Here is a 27972-nt window from a genome sequence, read left to right on the forward strand (position 1 = left end):
GACAGGTGGATTCTTTACCAGTGGACCACCAGGGAAGTCCTAATTTCACTTTTAATCAATTTAAATATAACTTTTGACAGTGATGTGTGGCTGGTGGCTACTATGTCAGACAGTGCAGTTCTAAGAAATACAGGAAACTAGCTTTATGACCTTGGGGTGGGCCAGACTTTAAACAAGACCTGAAAGTTAGGTTTGGGCCAAGGTCGCTAATCACACCTGGGTGCGAGTCCTGACCTTGCTCTCCCCGGATGCCTAGCCTTTCCAGTCCAGGTCAGATCTCGGTCTTCTTTGTGTCTCTGCAGAGCTGAGGACCCCGAGTGGTCATTCACTTGGACCTGAATGCAGAGGCGGATGCTGGCAGTGCAGTGAGCCAGGCCTGGCAGCGGGAGCAGTGCGGGCCCCGTGTGCCCATGGAGCTGCCAGCCAAGAGGGTACCTTCCCAGCCCCACCTGCCAGGCTGGAAGAGGCCAGAGGCCTAGGCGCGCAGCCGTGGGTGTCGGCAGACAAATGTTCCCCAGGCCGTGGGGTTTCCTGCGTGGACTGCTGGGTGGGTGTGCCAAGGTGGAGGATGCCAGCCAAGGGGCGCTACTTCCTCAACGAGGGTGAGGAGGGCCCCGACCAGGATGCGCTCTACGAGAAGTACCGGCTCACCAGCCAGCATGGGCCACTCCTGCTGATGCTCCTGTTGGTGGCCATCGCTGCCTGCATCACGCTGATCGTCATCACCTTCAGCTATGGGGTGAGTTGGGGCAGCCCGTGGGTGCTGGGGCTTCCCTGGGGTCCAGGTCTCAGCTCTGACGCTCTGTACTTGTGAGGCCTTGGGCACGTCATTATTTTCTTTAAGCCTGAGTTTCTACATCTGTAAAGTGTTATGGAGCATATTTAGGCTGGTTCAGTTCAGTCGCTCAGTCGTGTCCTACTCTTTGGGACCCCATGAACTGCAGCATGCCAGGCCTCCCTGTCTATCACCAACTGCCGGAGTTTACCCAAACCCATGTCCATTGAGTCGGTGATGCCATCCAACCATCTCATCCTCTGTCGTCCCCTTCTCCTCCTGCCCTCAATCTTTCCCAGCATCAGGGTCTTTTCAAATGAGTCAGCTTTTCGCATCAGGTGGCCAAAGTATTGGAGTTTCAGCTTCAACATCAGTCCTTCCAATGAACACCCAGGACTGATCTCCTTTAGAATGGACTGGCTGAGTCTCCTTGCAGTCCAAGGGGCTCTCAAGAGTCTTCTCCAATACCACAGTTCAAAAGCATCAATTCTTTGGCACTCAGGTTTCTTTATAGTCCAAGTTTCAGATCCATTCATGACTACTGGAAAAACCACAGCCTTGACTAGATGGACCTTTGTTGACAAAGTCATATCTCTGCTTTTTAATATGCTACCTAGGTTGGTCATAACTTTCCTTCCAAGGAGTAAGTATCCTTTAATTTCATGGCTGCAGTCACCATCTGCAGTGATTTAGGCTGGAGGAAGACACTTTTTTTTTTTTTAATTTTTAGGTCTGAGGTGGTTTTAGATGGTACATTAATCTGGGCAAATAAATGACCATCACTTTTCTCCACAATGGCCTTTCATTCTATTGAAGGTCTAAGTCAGGGAGGGCCAGTGTGTTCCTGCTCCCACTTCTGGTACCAAGGCAGACACCATGAATCAATCCCAGCACTTGTGCTCAGGGAGCCTGGCCATGGTCTCAGAGTCCTTCTCAGCACAACTGTCCAGGCAGACACCACAGCCATGACCTGTGTGTGGCTGTTGAGCACTTGAAATCGGGCTAATATGTCTAAAGAACTGAATTTTCTGTTTCGTTTCATTTTTGTTTATTTTTATGCTTTGGTTGCGGCATGTGGGATCTTAGTGCCCCAACCAGGGATCGAATCTGCACTCCCTGCAATGGCAGTGCGTAATCTTAGCCACTGGACAACCAGGGAAGCCCCTTAAGTTTACTTTTAAATTAGTGGAAATTTAATTTTGAATAGCCACACGTGGCTAGTGGTTGCTGTACAGGACAGTAAGGTTCTAGGAGAAAACAGCAGAGACTAAAGGGTATTAACGGAGCGGTATGAATAAGGTAAGGTGGCCAGTGCCCAGTAGGTGCTCCATCAGTGCTGTCTGTGTCTCTGTGGGTGTACGCTCAGGGACGTTTGGTCACTCAGCAGCTGGTGTACCACTGTAGGCCTGCCCCAGATCAGTCTCTGTGCTCGTCTTGTTTAGGGGCCCCTGGGGGAACCAGGTGCCAGCCCACTGTGCATGGTCTGCCCTGTTATTCTCCTCCCCGCAGGGCGCACGTCTGCGCCTCTCCTTCACGCCTCCCCCGTCTCGGATGCCCTTGGTCATCATTTCCCCTTAAAGGTCCTTTTGTTCCTTTAAGTTAGGAGCGGTGGCCCCTCCCCCTTCTGTGTGCTTATACCTGTGCCCTGCAGTTGTGCACAGAGCCCCTGGGCCCCCTGGGGGGCGTTGCTGGGGGAGAGGGAGTGGGCAGTGAGACCATCCCAGGGCTGGGCCGGGGAGGGTGCTGAGGGCAACTGGGGAAACGTGGCGGTGCAGGCACCCCCAGCCGAGGCAACGGCGCCAAGCCTGAGGGGACACAGACCCTGATGTCTAGAGGGAGGAAGGGCACCGCCCACGAGGAGGGAGCCTCTGGTGACCTCGCTTAGGCAAGCTGGCCAGGCTAACCTGGCAGGCTTCCTGGAGGAAGTGATACCCTGCTGGATAGCGATGGCATTTCTGTGTGTGTCTGCCCCACCCAGGACCCCTCCAGACACCGGGCCGTCCTGGGGACGGCGTTCTTCACGCTTGCTGTGTTTATGGTCCTCTACGCGCTGGTGTACGCTGAGTGCCTCGACCGGCGGGGGCTCAGGGTTTCGGCGCTGCTCATCTGGGCCTGCCTCGTGACGCTGGGCTATGTGCTGGTGTTTGATTTTGACTCGCCGAGGAAGGACACCTGTGCCCGGGAGCAGGTAAGAGGGCGGGGGACCCTGGCGCCTCTCGGGGTTGGGTGCGCTTGGCAGCTCCTGCACTCCCTGGGCCTCAGGTCCGTCTTGGAGGCTGATCAGCATTGGGTGTACCAGCCACAGGCCCTCCCCTCTCTCTGGGCTGTGGTTCTATGACTGAAAATGGGCCCTGGGCTGGTCTCGTTCGCCCCGCTCTGCACTGATAAGATGGGGGCAAGGTGGGAGGAGGGTCCACCTGAATGTCTGGCCGTGGCGTTTCTGGAAATGACACATCCCCAATCAAAGAGGCAAAGAGGCCCGAGCTGGCTCAGGTGGCAGGAAAGGCCCGGGGTCAGTCTGGGGCTTCAGCAGGCTGGCCAGATCCTGTTTCCTTCCAGCTCTGCTTTCCTGTCCGGCCATCCCCAGCTCAGCACATGGATGGCTGCAGCGCCTCCAGGCTGCCGTCCACCAGCCTGTCCCGGCCGGCTAAGAGAGGGAGCCCTTTCTCAGCCAGCTTGAGTCACACTGGCTGGCCTGGATCATGCGCCTAGCCCTGGATGGTCATTGTCATCAGGGGCTGGCCCCAATCTGACCATCGGGGCTGGGGTCATGGAAGCCATGCATGGAAGCGTGGGGATGGGCACTGCTCCCCAAAGGGCGCGAGCAGGCAGGCCAGCTCTGAGAGTGGATGGGGCAGGTAAACGGGCCCTGCCCAGCCTTCCAGTAGTTACCATTTTTGCAGAGGAAGAGCTAGGGGAAGCCAGCACCAGGCAAGGGCTCCCTGGGCCCTGAGCTCAGTGGAGGCTCAGGGTAGGCTCAGCCTTGGCCCCAGACCCTGAATCAGCTCGTAGGACATGATGCTGGCTGGGTAGGTTTTTGACTTTTTCCTGTTCTCCCATGTGTCTGCTGCTGCTTCTCACCACACAAGGTGGGGGAAGGGGCCAGCCTGAGGGCAGAGGGCACCAGGGTCCTGGACGGGCTGCTGACGACTCAGCGGGCGACGCTGGGTGGGGGTGGTGGGGTGGCCGCGTCATGACGTGCTCTGTGCAGGTGCCCTTCTTCCTGTTCGTGGTCTTCGTGGTGTACACGCTGCTGCCCTTCAGCATGTGGGAGGCCGTCACGGCCGGACTCGTCTCCAGCGCCTCCCACCTCCTGGTGCTTGCCATTCTGGCAGAAGCCTTCACCAAGCCCAATGTCCACCTGGGGCTGCAGGTGAGGGGCACGGGGCCGGCTAAGCCTCGGGTGGGGCTGTGGTTCGGGCTGAGGGCAGCTGAGGCTGGTGTGGGAGAGTTGGAGGCCTTGGAGACAGAGGTTTGCTGACAGGCAGCCTTCAGGCCAGGCTTTATCCCAGTCGGCAGGTGCCCAGCCCTGCAGCCTTTGCTTTGCCGGCCTGGGGTATCCCAGGGTTCAGCCTCTCCCTCCAGCCCTGACCTTCGGGGTCCTTCCTGGGTCCGGTGCGCTGTGCTGGGTGAGACCCTGTTCAGAGGTTTCCCCTGCTCACGTCAGAGCCCCACTGGACAGGGTGGGACACCCTGTCTTCTCTTCGTGTTGAGGGATTATGAATGGTCAGTGGGGATGGTCGGTTGTGTGTTCAGTCTGGGAGGCGAAGGCCAGAGCTCCGGGCAGCCAACCAGGCGCTGTGCCTTCCGTGACTGTCCTTGGCGGCCCCCTGGGCTCTGTGAGGAGACATGCTCCTGCCTCTGTTTTAGTGGCTCTGGGTCCTGAGCCCTTCGTGCCAGGGGATGCCTGGAGGATGCAGACACAGGCCTGAGTCCCGTCCTGCGGTCACAGCGACTTACTTGGGGACCAACCCCTGTCTGGGCCTCAGTCTCCCTACCTGCACCCCCTGGGAGGCCAGGGATTGGGGAGAGGGTCCCAGCATCAGCCCGCCAAGGGGGCCGGTGTCCTGGGGGCATGGGCCAGGCCTGATGCCAAGCCCGCTGTGGCCCACCCACAGCTGCTGGCCACTGCGGTGGTCTTCCTGTGCGGGAACCTCACGGGCGCCTTCCACAAGCACCACATGCAGGACGCCTCCCACGACCTCTTTACCTACACCGTGAAGTGCATCCAGATTCGGCGTAAGCTGCGCATTGAGAAGCGCCAGCAGGTGAGGACCTGCCGCCCCTGGAGCTGCCGCCCCTCATCCCCCTGCCGTCCCCCAGGCCCCACGCCCTGTGTCCTTTCTCTGACAATAAGTGTGTACATGGGGCACCTGACCAGACACCTGTGCCGGCGTCCCCTGGGGGGCTGCCAGGCCACGGGAGGCGTGTGCCTGTGGGTTGGTGCAGGACGTGCACCAGCTGCTGGGAGGTGCACAGGGCGCAGAGAGGACGGGAGCCTGATGCCGCCCCACCTGTGCCCGCGTGCCAGGAGAACCTGCTGCTGTCCGTGCTGCCCGCCCACATTTCCATGGGCATGAAGCTGGCCATCATCGAGCGGCTCAAGGAGCGCGGGGACCGCCGTTGCCTGCCCGACAACAACTTCCACAACCTCTATGTCAAGAGGCACCAGAATGTCAGGTGGGTGGCTGGCAGGCCCGCGTGCCCCAGTGTCTCCCGGGGAGCCCCCTACCCTCCTACCTGGAGGCCCAGGAGACCCCCCCCAGGCCGGGGAGAGGTAAATCCAGGCCCCTCCCTGGGTCTCAGTCTCCCCCCTTGCTCCCCCAGAGAGTGAGGTTGGATTACATGGGTACTGGAGGAAATCCTCTCCCCACTAAAATGGTCAGACTCTGTGCACGGACGTGACTGCAGGGAAGGAAGGGGTCATTTGCAGGTGATTCTCCATCGGGCACAGGATCCCCTCCAAGGAGGCGAAGCCCCCCTCAGGTGACCGCCCGTGGCCCCCCAGTCCTGACACCTGATCTTGACTTGAAGACTTGAAGGGCCTGCAGAATGTTACTCGATGGCGCTGCCCTGAGTGAGGTGTAGATGCGGGTGCCGTGAGCTCCACTCCGGCCCTCTGCCTGTAGCTCAGCCTCACCCCTGAGGCTGCCCGTGGCCTCTGTCTGGGCTGCAGATGGTCCAGAACCACAGGCTCAGGAGCCGGGAGATCTGGCGCAAAATGCAGCTCTGGCTTCCCAGCGCGTCTTCACCTCCCGGGGCCTCAGTTTGCTCATCTGCGGAATGGGGGTTCTACAAGGGCAGTGTGAGGATGAGAGGTGTGAAGGCACTGGGTGTGGAGCTCGCCTGGAGGGAGCTTCCAGTCGCTTCTTTGTTGTTGTTCAGTCACTCAGTCATGTCCGACTCTTTGAGACTCCATGGGCTGCAGCACACCAGGCTTCCCTGTCCTTCACTATCTTCTGGAGCTTGCTCAAACTCATGTCCATTGAGTCAGCAATGCCGACCAACCATCTCATCCTCTGTAGCCCCTTTTTCCTCCTGCCCTCAGTCTTTCCCAGCATCAGGGTCTTTTCCAATAAGTCAGCTCTTTGCATCAGGTGGCCAAAGTATTGGAGCTTCAGGTTCAGCATAATTCCTTCCAATGACTAGTCAGGGTTCATTTCCTATAGGATTGACTGGTTTGATCTCCTTGCTCTCCAAGGGACTCTTAAGAGTAGCTGAGATTCCCTGGTGGCTCAGACGGTAAAGCGTCTGCCTACATGTAGTGTGGGAGACCTGGGTTCGATCCCTGGGTCACGAATATCCTCTGGAGAAGGAAATGGCAACCCACTCCAGTACTGTTGCCTGGAAAATCCCATGGACGGAGGAGCGTAGTAGGCTACAGTCCATGGGGTCTCAAAGAGTCAGACACGACTGAGCGACTTCACTTCACTTCACCAAGGTTTTAGTTCCGAAGTCTGGTGAAATCAGGTGTGGGGAGGGTGAGAAGTTCCCAGGGGCCCAAGAATCCACCCGTGATGGCACAGTTGAGTCATCTATGGTGAGGGCTCTAAAGGGGCCAGGGGTTCCAGAGGGCCTTGCAGACCAGGGCTTGCTCCGTTTGGCTCTGATGTGAAGCCTCTGGAACTTTAATTTGTCTTTATGACAGGGAGCTTCTCTGCCATCCCTGTGGAGGTGGAGGGCTTGCAGGTGTGACTGAGTGCAGGGCTGGCAGATATTTGGGTGCTTTTGGCCCTGACCCTTCTCCCACCCCACCCCCAGCATCCTCTACGCTGACATCGTGGGCTTCACGCGACTGGCCAGTGACTGCTCCCCCAAAGAGCTGGTGGTGGTGCTGAACGAGCTCTTCGGCAAGTTTGACCAGATCGCCAAGGTGAGCGTGTTGCCACCGTTCTTCCAGTAGTGAAGTCAGGAACGCCTCCCGCTGCACCCACAGGGTGTCCTGTGTCCAGTGCTGTTTGGAGACGGGCACAGGGAGGCCTGGGTTGAATTTCAGCATCCAGTCAGCAAATGCTTCCAAGTGCCCCGTGTCGGAGTGGAGGCTGAGCCAGGACCCTGTCCCCCAGAGTGTGTCAGTGCATGCTGGGGAAGGCACTGGGCTTCCTGAGCTCAGAGGAGGCTGCCTGGAGGAGCAGGTGGCTTCGTTCTCACTACATGAGGGCGACAGCCTCTGCCTCACTTGGGAGCCTCACTTGGGAGCCTTACCCAGAATCTGCCTTTTGACAGTATCCTGGGTGAAGAGCCTGCCCATTAAAGTCTAAGAAACCTGAAGAGGAAAGGGAACAGTGTTATGGGCAGAGGGAACCAAATGTGCAAAAGCCTAGAGTAGAAAGAGAGCTCTGTGTGCCCACATGTGGAAAGTGGCTCCGTGTCAATGGGCAATGGGACAGTGTGTGTTCATGGGGGCGCATGGTCACAGGGTCAGACATGCAGGGACTTGACAACTGAGGTGAGGAGTGGGCCTTGACTGGAGGACCCCTGAGGACCCTTAGCAGGTGCCACACCTGGAGAGTGTTGGGCAAGGGGAGTCTCCAGGATATAGACAAGGCAGGAGGGGTCTGGAGACTGAACAGGGCTGAGCCGGGACCTCACTGTCTTCACACACACAGCTCCCAGTGTGTGTGTCCGGGGGAGAGGGGTTGTGAAGGAGTCTCAGCTCTTCATTAATTTAGCACATGGTCTAAGATCAGCCGAGGGTCAGCCCTGGCCTCACATGGGGCCTCAGGCTGCCCTCAAGTAGCTCCCAGTCTGCATCTGGTTGGAAGAGGGGCACAGCGGGAGGGACTGGGGAGTGCCTAGCCCAGCCTCAGGTGGTCAGGAAGGCTTCCTGGAAGTGGTGGCCACTGAGTAGAGACTCAAGTGTAAGATTTAGGGCAGTAGCTCTCCATTCTGGCCACTCTGTTTGAATCACCTGGAAAGTTTAAATGAAGCACCAATACCCATGCCCACACCCTTGGGAGTTTTTAAGAGCCTCCTGGGTGACTCCATGGGCAGAGAATCAGTGGTTTAGAGTTTGATGGAAGGCAAGTTCTGGACCCACACTAGGAAGAACTGCTCATTCTTGGGAGAGATTGCCTTACCAGGAGTGGGCAGTAGGTGCCATCTTGGGGGATGAGCTTCCCATCACAGGAGGTAATCAAGCTACAGTTGGACACCACTGGCCAGGGGTGCTCTGGAGAACTGTTTACCTGGGTCCTGTTGAATGAATGAATGACTCTGAGGGCCTGTCTAGCTGGGAGCCTTTCTTTAGGAGCTTCCTTCCTTCATGATTTTCCCTGAACCAGCAGGTGGGGTTTCTCAGAGGCTGGAGGCCATAGCTGGTTCTTTACCTGCCAGAAAGCCAAGGCCTTTCCCTTGCCTTCTTGGGCACAGCCTGCCCTCTGTGGCAGGCTCATGAGGGAGCCCCACTGTACAGATGAGAAGAGGGAGGCCGTGGCAGGGGCCGGTCTTCAGGCCAGAGCGTCCAGTCCCTGGGCAGATGCAGCAGGCAGGGCTGGCTCCAGCCTCTTGTCCCCTCAGCAACCAGATCCCAGAACAGTAACCTCCTGGCTAGAGGCAAGGCCTGCTCTCAGGGGTTTCTGCGTTGCCTCTGGACTCAGCCACTTCCGCCCCCAGCGCACTGACCCAGCTCCTCCAGTGCTAAGTGTCAGAGGCTGTGGGAGGAGCAGCCGGGGGGATTGTGGCCTCCTGACAGTGGAGTTGGATCCAGACTGGGATTCTGCACCTGGCCTTGGAGGAGATAAGAGCGGCGGCTCCCTGAGCCGGTGCCTGGGTGTCCTGGCCCTCGACAAGCTTCTGCTTTCTAGGAAAGTGGTGTCCTCACCCAGCTACTTAGGCCATGCAGAGCTCAGCGTGTGCCAGACGGGGCAGCCCAGTGGGAAGCAAGGGGGAAACACACGTAGAGGGGTCCTTGGAGGGCGGGCTTAGGAAGGGGACTGCTCACAAAGGCCTGGCAGGTAGGGTACCCCAAGGGAGGGTACCTCCAGGGTACCCCTTGGGGGCATGCCAGGGAGTGGACACTGGGTCTGCAGACAAAGTGTGTCCTGGTTCCAGGAACCAGCTCCTTGGGACCCTGCAGGAGGGAGCCAGGGCAGGGCTTCCTGGTGGGGTCTCTGCAAATAAAGCATGCAGTTGGGGTGCAGCGTGGAGCGTGCAGCCCAGGAGGCAGCTCCTCCTTCCTGTTCTCCCAACCCCCACCCCCAGGCCTTGGTGTGTGTGGCCCCCTTTGCTCAGGGCTTATGAGGGTCAAGTGGCTGTAGCACCACCTTGGATGGGACCTCAGACAGCCTGCCTGGCCTCCCCTTCCCCTCCAAGAGCATTCTCCTCCATGATTCCACCTTCTCTCCCCACGCCCATCTTTTCTCTCTGCTCTCTGCCCACTCCCCAAACCCTGTGTCCCTGGCAGCTTAGCTGTCTCCTTGGTTACCTTTGACACCTACTGACCCTGGAGCTCATGGCTCCTGTTGCCTCTCTGTTCTCACCCCCTCCACTTCATCCACACAGACTGCTGTGCTGTGTCTCCAACAGCTTCATGGCCTCAGGCCCTTTGCACAGTCTGCTTCCCTCTGCCCGGGATGCTCCTCCTCCAGCTCTCTACAGGGCTTGCTCCCTCCTTTAGGACTTTAGGACTTGCTCCTTTAGGACTTTTCTCGAAATTACTTTCACTGGGAGGCCTTCTCTGGCCTCGTGGAAGCCTCCTCTTCCTTCTCATTCCTCATTTTTTTCTCCATAGCACTTATCATCAGGGGTGTCTATCGGTTTTATTTATCTAGTTTAGTGTCCAGCCCTGCCCCTGGCTGCAGGGTTGTTTTCTGTTTTGCTCACTGCTGTGTCCCAGTGTCTGGGGCAGGGCAGGGGACTCAGTAGAAGCTCAAACAGTGCATGGGTGAATGAAACCACAGGTAGTGGCTCCCTAGAGGCACTCAGGTGGCCGCCCTTCCTAACACTTGATTTCATCCTTGACACCTGCTTAGGGTTCCTCCTACAGAGCTCCTGTGTCCCCAGTCCTTTTGCCAGGCCCAGAAGCAGCTGCTGGTGTTTGGTGCCCCGGGGGTAAAAGCCTCTGGCCGGAAAAGAGCCTGGCTGACTCTGGAGAGTGTGGGGAGGTGGCTGACAGGCCTGCTCCCTGGCCCGTGGGCCATCGGTGGACAAGGCCTCTCCCTTGACTTGCAGGCCAACGAGTGCATGCGGATTAAGATCCTGGGTGACTGCTACTACTGCGTGTCTGGCTTGCCTGTGTCGCTGCCCAACCATGCCCGCAACTGTGTGAAGATGGGGCTGGACATGTGTGAGGCCATCAAGTAGGTAACACGGGCAGGTCCAGGGCCCAGGGGCTTGTCCCCACAACAGGCCCTTCCTGCTCCCCAAGGCATGGTGAGGAACACACTGTCCCCACTTTCCAGATGAGAAACTGAGGCTGCAAGGGTGCAGAAGGCTTACCTGGACCACTCAGCAGTGTGTTTCATCCCTCCCTCTGGGCCCCACTGGGACTCCCAGTAGCAGAGAGCCTCCGGAACTCAGAGCTCAGGGTCGTCATGAGGATGGGTGGGGGACTCTGTTTCTTTGGACACTGAGCCTTTGCAGTGGCAGGGGAGCTGGCCAACACAGGGTCTGATTCCAGGCCTCCATCTGCTTCCTGCTCCCCCTGTGAAGACCCTGGGAGTTGGGGAACTAGCCCTCAGCTGCAGGGAGACCCCCAGCATCCCACACCAGGCAGGCCTGACCACCCCAGCCAGTGTTCAAGGACAGAGCAGGGCGCGGCTGGGCTGCCTGGCAAGTGCACAGCTCCTGTGCAAACCCAGCTCCAGCTTGTCTTCCTCCTGAAATCTCACCAAACAAATCACCGCCCGGGAGTCAGGGGTCCAGGTCACAGTCTGGCTCTGCGTCACCACCTGAGTGATCACAGGTTGGCGCCGCACTCTCGGGGGTCACTTCCCTCCCTGGAGAATGTGGATGTTGTGCGGGGCCCTCTGCTCCCTCTGGCTCCGACCCCAGCAGGCTTGGTCCGTCTCCAGCCCGTTGGTGGGCACACAGCACTGGCTGCTTCCTGGACCCTCTCCCACTTGTCAGAGGGACCCCAGAGAGCCCTGTTCATGTTGAGGGTGCCTTGTGCCCCAGGGAAGCCTAAGTGGGGGCTCCTTGTACTGAGTGCTGCTGCAATCCTCAGTGCTCCCGTTTCCCAGAGGTGGGGATGTGTAAGGCCCCCCGAGGCTGTCCCCATGTTCTTTGTTTCTGCTGGGTTTGGGTGGTGCCTGGATCCTTCTGCAGACCCCAGCTGGGGCTGCCGGGCAGGGGAACACCCAGTGATAGACTCTTAAGGCCTTCCCCACGAGCCATGGTGACCGCTGACAATTGGAATTCTTCCTCTTTTTAGTAGCCTTTGAACTTGGGGGTGACCACATCCATTTGCACACTCCTGGGGATGGGGGTCTCATCCCCTTTCAAGGAGGCAGCCCTTCAGGCTGAGAAACTTCTTTCCTGGGAGCTGGGCCTGCCCTGTCCCCACATGCTCCTCACTCCCTGTACAGGGACCTTGAGCCTGTCCTAGGGTTTAAGGCCTCTCAGGAGCCCTGGCTGAGGTGGGGTGGCTGGCCTCTGCCCCAGGCAGGTGCGTGAGGCCACAGGCGTGGACATCAACATGCGCGTGGGCATCCACTCGGGGAACGTGCTGTGCGGTGTCATCGGGCTGCGCAAGTGGCAGTATGACGTGTGGTCCCACGATGTGTCCCTGGCCAACAGGATGGAGGCGGCTGGAGTCCCTGGGTAAGGCTCAGCTGGTCGGCGGGCGGGTCAGAGGTCACGGGGCTGACTGTGGGCTGCCATGGCGGGGGGTCAGCATGGGCTCAGAGAGGGAGTCAGTGACCCCGAAGTCGGGGGGTTGGGGGCGCTCACCTGGGCTCCGGTCTGCTCGGCCCTGCTGTGCACCCCTGGGCGGGTCCCCCACCCTCTCTGGGGGCCCTGCTGCTGTGTGACTCTGGTCTCCCCCAGCCGGGTGCATATCACAGAGGCGACGCTGAAGCACCTGGACAAGGCGTATGAGGTGGAGGACGGGCACGGGCAGCAGCGGGACCCTTACCTCAAAGAGATGAACATCCACACCTACCTGGTCATCGACCCCCGGGTACGAGGCTCGGCTGCGGCAGGGTTGGGTGGGTACCGTGCAGGAGCCGGGGTCTGCACCTGGGGAATGGTGCCCGCAGAGAGAGAGGTGGGAAGAGGGAGCATCCCGTCACCAGGTATATTTTAGGCCCCAGGTTACATCTTCTCTGGGCCTCAATGTTCTTTTCTGTGAAATGGGAATGGCAGCAGTGCCTACCTCAGGAGGAGAAAAAGCCAGTCTGATTGAAGCCTTCACTGTGAGCTGGGTGCATCGTCAACGTTCTTGAACGAACTCTGGTGACATTTTAGTCACTATTAGTTTGTTTTCCACGAGGTTGTCACTAATCTTCCAGATTTTCAAGGCACATTTTAAAAACACGCCTTGGATGGGAGTCAGGGGAAGCAGGGGTCGGCCAAGGGGCCGCTAGGCAGGAGTCTCCGTGTGTCTGACCTGCCGTGTCCGCCTGCCCCGCTGGCGCCTCTGTGTTCTCTGTGGGCCCCTCTTTCTCTCTGGGCCCCGTGACGGGGCAGGGTGTGGGGCTGTGGGGCTCCTTCCAGGCGCCCGGCCCGGGTCCTGCCCCAGCCCACCCGCGCCTGCAAGGGCCATTCTTTCCCGCCCGCGGGAGGCCCGCTCGTCTGGCCGCCCTTGGTGAGTCATCCTTGGGGCTTGCTCAAGAATGTCGGCCGGGCCGGCTCTCTCGGCTCCTTCTCACTCTGGCCTTGGCTGTCCTCAGGGCTGACCCGGCTGCCAGTCTCCAGGGGGTCTGAGGGCCAGTCTCTGAACTTCTCCTCACCCCCCTTGGCTTCATCCTGCCGACGTTCCGAGGGCACCCTCGGTGGGCCAGCAACTCTGAGTTAGCGTCCGGGGGAACCCCGCCTGGGTACCCTGGGGCTGCACCCGGCCCCCCCACCCGGCCCCCCCACCCGGCCCCCTCACCCGGCCCCCTCACCCTGACGCTCTGGGCCCTGCCCACTTCCTGACCCCGCCCACTCATACGGCCCCGCCCACCCACCGGGCCCCGCCCACCCACCAGGCCCCGCCCACTCGGAGCTCCCGCACTTCCTCCCCCGCCCTGTGCCAGCCTCCAGTCCCTCCATGCCAGGCTCTTTCCATGGCAGGAGCCAGGTCACTGATGCTCTCTCCGCCCAGAGCCCTCTTCCCTTTGTCCCAAGTGCTCCTGTTTATCCTTTTTACTGTTTATTGTCAGTGTGAGCTCCACGTGGGCAGGCTTGGGCTGGGGTCCCTCTTCTCTGGGCTGCAGCCCGGGGTCCTCGAACAGCGCTTGACATGGCGCTGGGGCCCAGACAGCTGGTGAATGAATGAAGCAGAGCCCTTGAGCCCAAGGCGGTGGTAGGCATGGCCCCAAAACCCACCCCTCAGGGCTGCCGGGTCAGCAGGTACAACGGACGACCAGTCTGAGTCGCGTTCCAGATGAACGAAGGAGGTTTTAGTATGAGTGTCTCATACAGGGTTAACTGGGCTTCCTGTAATTTACCTGGCAACCCTACCTTCCCCCATTTTTGTTTAATTTTATTCATTCATGTAGTCAAAAATTCAGAAAGCATGAGGGGCATGTTGTAGACAGTTTTCCACGCATCCCTGTCTAGAGCTGGCATGTCCCCTCTAGAGGGGGCCAGTGTGGTGAGTGTGTTCCTTCCAGAGGTCTATGTGGTTAAGTAGACGGAAGAATTCTGCCCTCCAAATAGCGCCCCCTCCTCCCACCTCCAGTGCGAACCTTGCAGTGTAGCTCAGAGACCTTCCCTTCTGTGCGCAGAGACCACCCTCATCTCTTCTCGTGACTGCAGCGCACACCACACGGGTGCTCGGGCTCATCACCGGTCATGAACGGGAGGCTGGTTCCCAGCTCTGGCTTCTGTGGGCTTATGTGTGTGAGGTCCCCTCCACGGATGAGTGTCCAGAGGTTGCTGGAAGGGGGGCCTGTGAGCTCTCCCTGGGCCCTTGTGAACAGGTGCATTTTTACTCAGAACTGATGGATCTTCGGTATACATTGAACTTTTAGGGACAGTGTCTGGCTTCCCTGCCCTAAGAGAGAAAGTGCTAGTGACCTTAAACTTGAAGAGCTGAGTGCCGAATAGGCAGGGTTACTGACAGTGAAGGGGGAGGCAGAGAAATGTGACCGCTCCCCACCCACCTGACTTCCAGGGCAGGTCACTCACTGCAGGGCAATGCTCGCTTTCCGGACCCTGGGACTTTCCTCACAAGGACAGAACCCCGTGCTATTTCCTCTGACTGGGCAGACAGATGTGGCTCAGGGGTTAAGAATGTCTCTATCCCAAAAGGAGGCAAGAAGCTTCCAGGAAAGTTGCTGCTTGTGGCTTGACAAGCGTTTGTGGCTGTAGGTGCCAGTCCATGTGGGTGTTTGTGGGAACCCCTGCAGACTGGGACTCCTGGAGGGCAGGAGCGTTGGTGGGGGGAGGACTCAAGATGGCTCAGGCTTGTCCCTGGTGACCTTTCGGATGGTCCCAGGCAGGTTGTTGTTCCAGGTGGGGGAAGGTGGGTCCCTTGCTCGGGGCCTGGATGAGCCACCACATCCCTGGCATGGGTACAGAGGGCGTGTGGCGGATGGTGGACCCATGCCGTAGTCTGAGGGCTGTACGAATGGAACTCCCTGGAGTGCTGCCCCATGGGGGTGTGGGTTCAGCTCTGGGTTGGCCGATGCTCTGGGCTGCTGGCCAGCACTCCCTTCCTCCCGCTGCTGCCAGGGGACATGTGCCAACCACATGAGGGTGGGCCAGGCAGGATGCCTGTGGCTTCCCTGGGTGCCATCTGCCTGAGGTACCTCCATTGGGAGGGGCCAATGGACTTTCATGGGCCAAGCGGGGCCTTTGGGCTTTGGACTTTAACCCACTTGTTGCCCTGGGGAGGTGGAGGTGGGTCTGAGGGGCTGTGCACAGTTCTGAATGGGTCGGGGAGAGGTCCCTGTGAGCTGGGGCCTCCTTGGAGCCTAGCTGGTGAGTGCACTGGGCTTCCATCAATCCCCGAGGGGCTGCAGCCCCAGCAGTTTGTTCATTTTCCCTTTTCTCCAGATGGACCAGCGCTCTGGGCAACATCCCCTTTCTTGGGGAGCAGGGTGTGGGTGGGGGCCCCTTCCTGGGCTGAGAAGGGAGGGGTGGGACAGGCTGTGTCTGTGTCTGCTCTCAGAGCCAGCAGCCGCCTCAGCCCAGCCAGCACAACTCCAAGAACAAGGGGGATGCGACCCTGAAGATGCGGGCGTCTGTGCGAATGACGCGCTACTTGGAGTCCTGGGGGGCGGCTCGCCCCTTTGCACACCTCAACCAACGCGAGAGCGTGAGCAGCAGCGAGACCCTTGTGTCCCACGGGCGGAGGCCCAAGGTAGGACCCTCCTCCCAGGGAGCTGGGAGCCGGGGCCCTGTGAAAGGGCAGGGGGGCAGATGCTAAGGGGTCCTTCTGTCTTGAGCCTCACTCTGCATGTGCAGGATGGTTCTGGGCTCTGCTCTGCCTCCCTGCCTCCTAGGGCCCTTGGGGAAATGAGAGCATTTGGAGAATGCTCCAGGGGGCTGGGGATGTCTCTGGACTCCTGGTTCCCCAGACCAAGTTCAGCTTCAGTCCCAGGTGCCTGCAGCCTGGATGGTCCATGCATCCGAGGGTACCCAAGATGATAGACCCAGTCCCAAGACCTGCACCAGGCTCATGGCCTCGAGAATAAGCTTCTCCTCCTTTTCCTTCCAGGCTGTTCCCCTGCGGCGCCACCGGACCCCTGACAGGTTTGTGCCCTCTCCCCTGCTTTCCTGGCCAAGTCCTGCCCCAGTCACCTCCTCCAGGCAGTCTGCCCTGACTGGCCTCTGTCCTGAATGGCAGCTCCACAAGGCTCAGCCTTGACTGTGGATTTTGCCTCGGTTAGGGTCAGAGTGTTTCTAGGAACCAGAACTTCACAGTGATTGAGTGTCTGCTGTATACTCACCCTGTGGTGGGGTTGTTGGGGTGGGTGTGAGGGATACCTGGGGTTTAGTGGAACAGACTTTGGGCCGGGATCGGCCCTCTGCTTCTTGCTGGGCTGCTGCTGGGTGATGCTGTGTGATGCTGGGCCTTCACTTGCCCTCTCTGGACCTTAGTGGGTCCGGCCCGACCCTCCTCCATCCTGCATGAGGCTCTGGGACCTCCTGCGGGCACCTGGGAACCCCACTTGGAGTGAGTCATCTCATCTACACCCCTGCCTCTGGGTGAGTGGTTGTAGGTCCCCAGGCTGATGCTGCTGTGGGTGTCTGATTCCAGAAGCGCGTGCCCCAAGGGGCGGTCAGAGGACGACTCATACGACGATGAGATGTTGTCAGCCATCGAGGGGCTCAGCTCTACCAGGTGAGGCTCTTGAGACTCCTGCCTCCCTCAAGCAGGGGCCATCTTCCTTGTGCCTTGTGCCCAGGGGCTGTGTCCCCAGGGCGGCCAGCTGAGGGCGGGCCCTGTGCTCCGCCCCACCCCCTCTCCTCTGAGGGTGGCCCCTGTCACCCCGCCCCGACTCCTCCAGGCTTCACCTCTTCCTGCTGCATCTCCGCCCCACAGACCCTGCTGCTCCAAGTCTGATGACTTCTCCACCTTTGGGTCCATCTTCCTGGAGAAGGGCTTCGAGCGAGAGGTGAGGACCTCTGAGCAGCCCTAGGAAGGTGGGCTCCAAGGTCTGGGGGCGGGGGACAGGGGCAGCCAACACCCTCGGAAGGTCTGCTCGGGGAGGGTGCTGGGAAATCATTCCAGCTGCCACCAGGGTGGGGTCGGGAGTCCATCCAGCCTATTGGGGGTCTCTCTTGGCTCACCGCTCTGCTTGCCATGCCCGGGAGTGGTTCGCCTACTGGGGTTTGGGAGGCTTTGCTCCCTATATGCCAGACCTCAGCTGATGGCTCCAGGGCACACAGTGGTTGACAGTGTTGACCTTTTTAGGGAAAAGCCCCAAACTTAGTATTGGTCTAATGGGGCCCAACTGGTCCCCCTATATAGCTGCCATAAAACCATTCTGTGTCCCACTAGTGACCATTTTTGTTTTTAATTTGGCTGTGCTATTCTTAGTTGTAGAATGAAGCATCCTCAGTTTTTTGTTGAGGCATGCATGATCTTTAGTTGTGGCAAGTGGGATCTAGTTCCCTGACCAAGGATTGAACCCCGGACCCCTGCATTGGGAGAACAGAGTCTTAGCCACTGGACCACCAGGGAAGTCCCCATTCACTTATTTATTGAGGGCCTATGGGTTCTGGCAGCGTCCAAGGCCCACACGTGGTCATTTCACTCTCACCTGCTGGCCGAGATGGGTGCTAGTACCCTTTTCACAGACTCTGACGTTTAGAGTGTCTTGGCATCGGGTGTGGCCTGAGAGGGTGGCCCAGCCCATAGCGCCCGTTTCAGCCTCCAGGGGTCTCCCTGCGTGAGGAGCTTGGGGCCCGAAGGCAGGTGTGGTCATCAGACGAGCCGTCTGGTGGCCTCCTGCTGCTGGGAGACCCAGACAGGCTGCCCGCTCCCTGAGCCTCGGTTTGCTCACCGGTGGTGGGAGCCCCGCGGGCAGAGATCTGCCTGGTGTGGAGGGGCAGGCAGCACAGGGCCCCCCACCCCCGGGCTCAGGGCTCAGGGCTCAGGCCTGGTTGTACTGCTCAGTTTGGGATGACAACAGACCCACTGGTAGCCCCCATCACAGTAACCCCGAAGCTCACTTGGGCTACGGGATTTTCAGGGACCTGGGAAATAAAGATGGAGACCCGAGCCGGGCTGGGGAGGGGAAGGGGTTGCCTCTGAATATAAAAGAGAATTTGCAAAACCGAAACAAATGAGAATGGCTTGTTCATGATGACGTAACAGCGTCATGGTGAAGTCAAGGAGATGGGGTAAGGGTGTTTTTTTAAAAAGATGATTAACCAGAGCCAGGGTGGAGCTGGGAAGGGGTCAGGGCAAGTGGCTCTGTGGGTGGGGCTTCGGCTGCCCGACCGCTCCTCACAGTCTCTGTTGCCCCCAGTACCGCCTGGCACCCATCCCCCGGGTCCGCTACTACTTCGCTTGTGCCAGCTTCGTCTTCGTCTGCGTCCTGCTCATCCACGTCTTGCTGTTGTCCAGGTCAGTCGGGGGCTGGGCCGGATGGTCAGGCCCACCAGGGTCAGGCAAGGAGGGCTGGGGACCCGCAGATCCCAGCCTGGGAGAAGGGACTGGCTGGGAGTAACTCTAGTCACTTTAGACCTTCGAGCTGCAGAAACCAGCCTGGGTGCAGTGGTCCCCATACCTGGAGTTGCCAATGTTCAGTTTTTAATTAAAAAAAAAAATTATTATTTATTTTAATTGGAGGCTAATTACTTTACAATTTGGTGGTGGTTTTTGCCATACATTGACATGAATCAGCCATGGCAGTTTTTCGTTTTAATTGAAGGTGCTTGCTCTCTCGTGCTGTAGGCCTCCCCACTCCCAGATGCCTCCCACCACCACAGTCACCGGTTATCTGTGTGACCCTGGAGGGATTTCAGTTGCCCTAGGTGTTTGGAGTTGTAGAAGGGACAACTCCTAAAATAGTAACTGCCACCATCTCCCTCTTAGGTGTGGGAAATTGAGGCTCTGGGGTAGAGGTGGGGTCTCTATTCATGAGGGGGAGGCAGAGGAGGGGGTGGACAGGGACAGGGGGCTGAGGTCATGGGAGAGAGTAGGATCAGCTCCTTGGTGGCCTCTGGAAGCGTGCTTAGGCCAGAGGTTCAGGATGTGCTTAAGAAAGATGAAATAAGGAACATGTTTAGATGTGCTTGTGTGCTTGCTGGACAGGAGTGTAAAGGCTGTGTAATCACTTATTTCTTGTGTACTGGGCCCAGAAATGGTGGGGGGCGGGGGGTGGAGTGTGGCGTGATGTTGATGCTGGGCTTGTGTCTTGTTCGTGGGGCAGCCGGACCACAGTGTGCAGAGTCCCCCTTTGGCTGAGGTGCTGGGGGTGGGGAACATGCCCTGGGCAGAAGGTCCCCTCAAACTTAGGTTTTTCCTTCTTTTCCAGGGTGAAGACTCTGGGTGTGTCCTTTGGGCTGGTGGCCTGCGTGCTCGGGCTGGTACTAGCCTTGTGCTTCGCCTATGAGTTCTTGGTGAGCAGGAAGCCCCTGACAGTGCTGGCCGGGCCCCAGCAGGTGGCAGGGTGGTGGTGGCCCCAGCCCCTCCCCACGAGCTCTGCCCCCCTTCCTGGAGGACAGTGCTGAGTGCCCTGGAGGCTTCTCCCAGGATCCTCTTTCCTAGGTGCTAGTGGTCCCCAAGTGGCCATGGCTGTCCCAGCCACAAGGGTGGGCATGTCCCTTCTGTCTGCTCACCACATGTGTCCTGAGCTCTGGGCTGGACACAGGCACAGCACCCCTGATCCCCGCTCGGAGCTCTCGGAAGCTCTCACTCTGCTGGGCCCTTGGGCTGTGGGCCCTCCCGGGTGCTGCGGGTGCTCTGTGATGACACTGTGATTCCACAGAGGTGCTGCCCGGCCCGGGGGAAGCTCCGAGCCATCACCGAGAGCGTGGAGACGCAGCCCCTGCTGCGGGTGTCCCTGGCCATCCTGACCATCGGCAGCCTGTTCGTCATCGCTGTCATCAACTTGGTGGGTGCTGGGGCTGGTGGGCCTGGCCAGGACCCCTCAGGCTGAGCACACTTTGGGGAGGAGGGAGCCAGTCTTCAACCCTGGGAACCTCTAGGTTCTAGAATCCCATAATCCTGTTGCCTAAAAGCAGCATGTGATGTGGCCATAATCCACAGCCTGGTGGGCCGGGCCTGTGGCAGCCCCTGTGGTGGCTCCGAGGTCCTCAGCCTACATTGGTCACACAAGGACTCGAGGCCCCCAGAGCGCTCACCCGGCCACCACTGTGTCCTTGACGTGCCAGTCTTTCTCCAGCCCCCGAGGAGGTCCTGTCTCAGCCTCTCGGAGACTCGTCTCCTCATTGGGGTCGAGCTGCCCTGGGCACACGCTTGGGGGCACGTGGGTCCCACTTTGTGGGCTGGGCTCATATGCTTCGTGCTCAGACAGCACTTGTCCTGGCTGGTCCTGCCTGCTCCCACATCTAGAGTCGGCATCTCCTCCCGACCTCCGTGTCCGCTGCACTGGGGACTCTGTGACCGCCTCCCTCAGCATCACCCGGGGAGAAGGGGACTCACTGAAAACGCTGCTCCCAGCTTCTCCCCGAGTCAGCCCCGGGGGCCCTGGGGCAGGATCCGCGTGCCATCCACTGCAGTGGAGCTGTGGCCGCGGTGGGATGAGGTCGGGGTGCCGTGCCTCTGGGCTGGGCTTAGAGCCGCGCCTGGCAGGAGATGCTCACTGTGCCATGGAGCCCGGGCCCTGCCCTCTGCCCCCAGCCCTCCTTGGCCTGAGCAGACCCTGGGTCGTCCCCAAACCACCTCTCACAGGGCCCTTGTCTTGTCCCTAGCCGCTGATGCCCTTCCGGGACTGGGGGCTGCCTGTTGGGAATGAGACAGGCCTGAGGGCTGTGAGCGGCTGTGAGATGAGCCCGTGCTACCTCCTCCCGGTGAGTGTGTCCCTCCGCGTGCCCCGTGCCCTCACTCGGATTTTCCCTGCACGCTCAGAGAGTGCTAAGTTCCGGAGCCCATGGGCTCTCCCAGGAGAGGTGAGAGTGCAGGGTGGGTGCTGGCGCCTGCATCCGGGGCGAGAAGGTTGTCCCCCCCCACGTCCGTCATGATCTCTCTTCGTGGATGGGGATGTGGCGTGGGGAGGGGGACAGGTTTGCCTCAGAGGCAGTGGAGCCAGGGCTGGCAGTGCCTGGAGTGCCCTCCTGGACAGAATGAGGGCGGTGGGACTTGAGGGGGCCAGTGGGGGATTTGAGCTGGTCTCTGAAGGGCAGAAAGGTCGTGGGTCGACAGGGAGATAGGAGGTGGGACCGAGAGAAACAGCCGAGGCGGGTGGTGGGCACAGTAGGTTTCAGGCGGTTGCGTCCCAGGGAGGAGGTGGGGGAGGGTTGGGAGATGGAGCCCGAGGTGGGTCAGATCCAGCTCTGGGCGGAGCACAAGGGCCAGGGCGAGGAGCTCGGTCTCTGTGCTGCGGCCGCTGGGGAGCCACAGCAGGATCTTGAGCAGGAGACCGACCTGGGCGGAGATGCAGTTTGGGAGGGACCAGCTCACGGCAGAACTCAAGACCTTGTCACGGCCACATGGCACCGGCATTTTCATTTCCTACATTTTTTTTTTTCTTTTAAATGAGTTCATTGGCTGTAAGTGGAAGTAAACTTATGCTAAAAACAACATATTACAGAAAGTTTTAGGTTCCATTGCCTGCTCCTTGTTAAGGGAGGCAGGAGAGTAATGCTGAAGACACACTGGTTCTTCCTGGAGTCCCCTGTGGCTAAAGGTGCCCCTCCTTTCGGCGACCTCTGGTCCGGGAGGTGCCGCCTGGAGACGGGAGGTAGGGGGCTGACCGGCAGCCCTGTCTCCCCAGGACTACACCTGCAGCTGCATCCTGGCCTTCATCGCTTGCTCTGTCTTCCTGCGGATGAGCCTGGAGCTGAAGGTCGTGCTGTTGACCGTGGCCTTGGTGGCCTACCTGGCCCTCTTCAACGTCTCCCCGAGCTGGCAGTGGGACTGCTGTGGCCACAGCATGGGCAACCTCACCGGGACCAATGGCACCCTCAGGTGAGGCCCCGCCCACTGCCCGTCCTGACTGTGTCCGCTGCAGTGCCCTTGGCTTTGTCTCAGTGCCGTTTCAAACTCGGGTGCTTTTGCAGCCACAGTCCCCTGTGGAGCAGACAGCTTGTGGGCTGGACTGGCAGGTGGCGTGGTTCCCACTTTACAGAAGGGGAAGCCATGGCCCTGGGTCTGCAGCGCTTAGGACTGAATGTGACTCATTGGCAGGGGGTGTGTCCCCGGTCCCCAGAGGCCACCTGGTTTCCTGTCTCTAGGCCAGTCTGGGGTGGGAGGTGGAGGCTGCAGCCCTTAGCCCAGCACCCGGCTCTGAGCTGTGTCCTGGGTCTCAGAGTTCTGCAGAGAGTGGTCGTCTCTGGTCTGTTCCCAGACACATGGAGGGGCTGGTGTGTGCCTGCTTCTGGGGCTGGGGGCTCAGGTGGGCAAAGGAGAGAGACCTGGCTGCCTTGAGCTAAAAGGCAGAAACCGGGGGACCCAGAACAAGGCCTGTTCCCATGGGCCTGGGTTGCACCTACGACTCCTTCTGCAAGCCCTGCTCACCTTGAGGAGCATGGGCTGCCTTTGGCTGCCCCCCCCACCTGCCTACAGTGCTTTCCTTGACTTTGCCATGGCCCTTCCCTGTGACCAGGTGTCAGCTCTGATGTCACCTCCCTGTCAGTCTCCACCTCCCTCTTTACTTTACAACCTGAAGCATCTTGTTTGCCAGCCTTGCGCACACGAGCCCTGAGGGCAGCACCCTTCCATCTGGCTCACTTTCCCAGGGGCTAGCACTGGGTCTGGGCCCGCATTTGGGGGGGCTTCCGGGGGAAGTGGTGGTGACGTCTGCCTTTCCTCCTCGTGTCCAGCAGCTCCTCATCCTGTTCATGGCATCTGAAGACGATGATCAATTTCTACCTGGTCTTGTTCTACACCACCCTCATCATGCTCTCCAGACAGGTGCAGCCCGGGAGGCCCCTCTGCTTGGAGAGAGGCTGGGGGTCGGGTGGGGGCGGCCTTGGACTTGGAGCCGCACACAAGATGCAGTCTTTTCAGGATGTTCTGCTCCCGGGGTCAGGGGTCCTGAGTGTCCTTACTTCTTGTCAGGACTTGAGTGACATTTAATCGTGTGGGTCACTTGAGGATTGTAAGTCTCGGCTGACAGGGGTTTCAAGGCCACTGCAGGGCGGCCCTTGAGTTGGCGATGTCAGCCAGAGGCACAGGGAGGCTCCGTGGCCCCTGGGGTTACGAGTGTGCTCTGCCCTCTGCCCTCGCTCACTGCAGCCAGGACTCAGATATCCCCCTGTCCACAGATTGACTATTACTGCCGCCTGGACTGTCTGTGGAAGAAGAAGTTCAAGAAGGAACATGAGGAGTTTGAAACCATGGAGAACGTGAACCGCCTTCTTCTAGAGAATGTCCTGCCCGCACACGTGGCCGCCCACTTCATCGGTGACAAGTTAAACGAGGTGGGGACAAGAAGGGACTAGTCACTCTGGGCAGGGAGCCCCAAGGCACAGGTGTGGTTCCTGGAGGGAGGCTGCTTTCTGCACTTGGTCCCCATGGCACTTGGCCTCACCGATGCTCCCAGGAGACTCTGTGTGCCATGAGCTGTAAGAAAACAGGCCTCGGAGTCAAGAGACCTGCATTCAGGTCTCACCGCCCTGGGCCTTGATTTTCACATCTGTAAAGTGGGGCTGATAGTACTTGACTGGCAGAATTGTTGCAAGGAGCACATGTCCAGGTATTTGTAATCCGGACCATCTGCTGATGAAAACACGCATTTCTACCAGTTCTGTACAGCAGAGTTTCCTGTCTATGGGAACTCAGGCCCAGCGAGCAGAGAACCCAGGCCTCCTGACTGTTACCGTCTATACCCGGGGGTTCTCAAGTCCAGCTGTGCAGACACAGGGGACCTAAAGGAGCCCCAAACCAACCTGAGTCCCACCGTCCTCAACAAACTGATTTAGAACCTCCCGTTCTGTAATGATCCCCAGTTGAATCTCATGTAGTCAGGTGGAGAACCACTGCTCAGCCCCTCCTGTCCCCCTCCCACCCCCACCAACACCTGCTCCCGTGAGGAGGAATCGGCCCCAGTCTGCTCGCCACCCTGCTCCCAGGAGGCTGGGTGGCCATGGGGTCCTGTGTCTCCCCCGCCCCAATCCAGGACTGGTACCATCAGTCCTACGACTGCGTGTGTGTCATGTTTGCGTCGGTGCCGGACTTTAAAGTCTTCTACACAGAGTGCGACGTCAACAAGGAAGGGCTGGAGTGCCTGCGCCTGCTCAACGAGATCATCGCCGACTTTGATGAGGTAGGGCCTCCACGCAGCCTGGAGAGAGCGGGGTGGGCCCGGGGCACCCCAGGCCCAGCTTACACGTGCACTGCGGCTCCCTTGGGGGGAGCACACATCACACAAATTATGAAAAGAACACACACATTTGCCTTTTCTGTCTCTTCAGCATATAATGTGTTATCTTCTCTGTGATTGGCAGCAGCTTGCTTAGATTTAGGTCGTAGAGTTGTTTGATTTCTTGCTTAGCCTGTGCTGGCAGTCTGTTGCAGAGTTAGTCACTCAGTTTGGGCTTAAGTCTTAGCTGCAAATAATCCGAATGCCTGTGTAGACTCTGTTGAGTAGTGGGGTGTTTGCATCTTAGTAGGAATTAGACTGGGCTTCCCTGGTGGCTCGGACAGTAAAGAATCTGCCTGCAATGTGGGAGACCTGGGTTCGATCCCTGGGTTGGGAAGATCCCCTGGAGGACAGGGCAACCCACTCCCATTATTCTTGCCTGGAGAATCCCCAGGGACAGAGGAGCCTGGCGGGCTACAGTCTGTGGGGCTGCAGAGAGTCGAACATGACTGAGCAACTAAGCACACAGAAGTGAGACCAGATGAGAATGGAAAAGACAAGGAATGTCGGGGAAGAAAGGAGCAGGGAGAGGACGCAGAGGCTGTGCCCACCTGTACGGAGGTGTGAACTCAGAGGGCAAAGGCCCAGCGGGAGAAATGCTTGCATTCAGAAGTGGTGGTGGGAGAGGACCCACCCCCTTCTCAGGACCGGGGACAGGCCCAGGCTGCAGCCCTCCTGCATGGCCCTGCTTCCCTTTGTCCTGCAGCTGCTGTTAAAGCCGAAGTTCAGTGGTGTGGAGAAGATCAAGACCATCGGCAGCACGTACATGGCCGCTGCGGGGCTCAGCATCCCCTCAGGGCCTGAGAATCAGGTACTCAGCCTACCTGCTGGCCTCGCGCCGCAGCCCCAGAGGAGGGGAGAGTGGGCACAGCCCCAGGCCAACACTGTCCTCTCCACACTCCCTCCTTTGAGGGTGCGGCAAACGAGCTCATGCCTCAGCCTGAGGGACGATTTGCTGGAGGAGTTGGGACAGGGGGCCCCTCGCCAGGAGGGGAGTCTAAGGGAGTGCTCGGGTCCTGGACACCCTGTGGAGGAGGCTTGGTCGGTACAGCTCTGCCCAGCAGTGGCCCCCCGTGGCTTTCATGCCCCGGCTGGCACACGGTGCTCCCCGGGTCAGGGTGCTCTGGAGGCAGGGAGGCGGAGCAACACTGCCCACGGCCCCACGTACAGCGCTCTATCCCGCAGGACCTGGAGCGGCAGCATGCCCATATCGGCATCATGGTGGAGTTCAGCACCGCCCTGATGAGCAAGCTGGACGGCATCAATCGGCACTCCTTCAACTCCTTTCGCCTCCGAGTTGGTGAGGCCCTGGGAAGGTGGGGTGGGCTGTGGCTCAGGGCAGGACTGTGCAGCCCTGGCAGCCCCACTCTCAGTGGGGTGTATGTTGCTATCCCTGCCTCCTGGCAGCCCCACTCCTAGTGGGGTGTATGTTGCCATCCCTGCCTCCTGGCAGCCCCACTCTTAGTTGGGTGTATGTTGCCATCTGTTTCGAAAAACTTTAGAAATCCCTCTCTGATCTTACAACCAAGTGATTGGGAAATTATTCTTTCCTTGCCTACTACTTTTCTTTGAAGGTTCTAAGTAACCAGGAATATATATTACCATGGGGAATCCCCAGTTGTAAACAGGTGACCTTAAATATCCTGAAAACAAATCGAAATTATTAACCTAAGTAGTCACCGAAACTAATACGGTCAGTCCCCAAAACCCATTCACTGTTTGAGGTGATTAGCAGATACAGATAGAGTAAAGCATCTGCCTGCAATGCAGGAGACCCGGGTTTGATCCCTGGGTCGGGAAAATCCCTTAGAGAAGAAAATGGCAACCCACCCCAGTATTCTTGCCTGGAGAATCCCTTGGACAGAGGAGCTTGGCGGGCTACAGTCCATGGAGTCACAAAGAGTCAGACGCAACTGAGTGACTCACACACACAGAGCAGATAAAGGAAGTGTTAACACTGGACTCAGGCTCCACATCCAGTCAAGTCTGAAAGGGAACTGCCCAGGGAGCCCTCCCCTCACATCTCAAGTGCCATCTCCTGTCCCAGGTGCAGGAAGCATGGTCCCTACCTTCATTTTCGTGCTTTTGCCAATCCTTTCCGTGGTAGCTGGGTGGATTCTGTAGCCCTATAGCTGGAGGCTTTGTCTCTATTATCTGCCAACTGCAAATATCTTTAGGCATAAACCATGGGCCTGTGATTGCTGGAGTGATTGGGGCACGAAAACCTCAGTACGACATCTGGGGAAACACGGTCAATGTTGCCAGTCGAATGGAGAGCACTGGAGAACTTGGAAAAATCCAGGTAAAAGCTCACCTGGGGAAACCTGTGCCCAGTGGAGGTGAGGGAGCCTGGGCTGTCAAGTCTGCCAGGGGATTCTAGCCACCAAATTCTGGAGGGAAACCAGACCCTGTCGGCCAATTTCTCTTCGTCCCCGCCACAGCAGGTTTCTCTCTTCTGAGGACTTATGCTTCTTTCCTTTTCAGGTTACTGAAGAGACATGTACCATCCTCCAGGGACTAGGGTATTCCTGTGAGTGCCGCGGGCTAATTAATGTCAAAGGCAAAGGTGAACTGAGGACTTACTTTGTCTGTACAGATACCGCTAAGTTCCAAGGCCTGGGGCTGAACTGAGGGCTTTTGGTAGGTGCCAGACATGCTGGAAACCCATTTCCTTCTCTGAAGCAAGCCAGGCGGAAGGCCCAGCCCCACACCAGGCACAAAGGCAGTCCAAGGGATTGGTCATCACCACGTGAGCAGGTGGCTGTGAGTGCGTGGCCTCCTTGGACTTGCACTAGGGGACGTGTCAGCTTGGGGCAATCACCCGGCCTTACACACAGGCAGCCAGAACCTCTGTGCTGTCTGAGTCTGCAGGGCGGCCTCCAGCCCAGCAGGGAACAGCTCATTTGTGAGCCATGCACTCATCCCCAAGGTGCTGTGGAGGAGACCTTGGAGCATGACCTGGAGACCTGCCTGCCCCACCCCCCACGGCCTGTGACCTGCACACGTGGAACGTGTCTTTTCTCGTCCAGGATGGCTGGGAACTCCTTTCTCCCCAGCACACCAGCTACAAGAGCGCACACTTCTCATATAGGCATTCTGGTAAATGGAGTTGAAAGATTGTTTTACATCTACAAATGGGTTCAAACAATAGGGAGAAAACCCCACAGTGGACACTTACTTCTTATCCTCTTTGGCATGTGTCTGTTTAAAAATGGATACATTATTAATAGAGGTGTCACCCTCTAAATGGCTTCTGAGATGCTGGATAAATTCTCTTCCCTCCAGTGTAGCCTCTTCCTTGGTAACCATGGACATGCAAGTGGGACCACTGTCCTGTGTGAGCTCACGGGGTCAGCTCAGCCGTGGGATGGAGCTCTGAGGAGCGTGGCTTACCACAGGAAGGCAGCGAGTGGCAGAGCCTTGGCTTGAATCAGACAACTTTGAAGCCAGAATTGAGATTAGGTTTAATAAGTAAGTGAAAAGCCTTAGAAAAGAAGGTGTAAGCTCTCAGCCCTTCCTTGACTCCTCATGCATTTCCGAGCGCCCCTGGCAACCTTGCAGTCTGTCTTAGCTTTATACTGGAAAGGAGTGGCCTCTGTGTGAGAG

The 27972-nt window shown here is 58.6% G+C and overlaps 1 protein-coding gene across 2 annotated transcripts; it reads left to right on the forward strand.

The window, feature by feature from the left end:
* The first annotated feature begins 553 nt into the window (after positions 1–553).
* Positions 554–27085, forward strand: ADCY7 (adenylate cyclase 7). Of its 2 annotated transcripts, none has more exons than XM_068992416.1 (25): positions 554–739; positions 2754–2963; positions 3987–4148; positions 4894–5043; positions 5307–5455; positions 7037–7148; positions 10448–10575; positions 11879–12037; positions 12263–12395; positions 15537–15728; positions 16086–16120; positions 16629–16712; positions 16914–16986; positions 18346–18443; positions 19357–19441; positions 19810–19935; positions 20756–20854; positions 21778–21971; positions 22829–22916; positions 23270–23425; positions 24124–24270; positions 25073–25177; positions 25552–25666; positions 26544–26668; positions 26851–27085. In XM_068992416.1, exons 1-25 carry the CDS (start codon positions 569–571, stop codon positions 26995–26997), a joined length of 3243 nt encoding a protein of 1080 aa, XP_068848517.1. In that variant the 5' UTR covers positions 554–568; the 3' UTR covers positions 26998–27085. The 2 variants fall into 2 exon arrangements, with proteins under 2 accessions (XP_068848517.1, XP_068848518.1); XM_068992417.1 differs by having other exon boundaries at positions 569–739; positions 22826–22916.
* The last annotated feature ends 887 nt before the right edge of the window (positions 27086–27972 follow it).

The sequence above is a fragment of the Capricornis sumatraensis genome, chromosome 20 (genome assembly GCF_032405125.1).
Source record: "Capricornis sumatraensis isolate serow.1 chromosome 20, serow.2, whole genome shotgun sequence".
Lineage (NCBI taxonomy): Eukaryota > Metazoa > Chordata > Mammalia > Artiodactyla > Bovidae > Capricornis > Capricornis sumatraensis.

What these genes read in the sequence shown, in the direction of transcription:
- ADCY7 (XM_068992417.1), top strand. Translation starts at nt 569, where the DNA reads ATGCCAGCCAAGGGGCGCTACTTCCTCAACGAGGGTGAGGAGGGCCCC. An exon ending in TCGGTGACAAGTTAAACGAG is followed by an intron (nt 23,426 to 24,123) that starts GTGGGGACAAGA and finishes GCCCCAATCCAG; the next exon opens with GACTGGTACCATCAGTCCTA. An exon ending in CTCCTTTCGCCTCCGAGTTG is followed by an intron (nt 25,667 to 26,543) that starts GTGAGGCCCTGG and finishes AAATATCTTTAG; the next exon opens with GCATAAACCATGGGCCTGTG.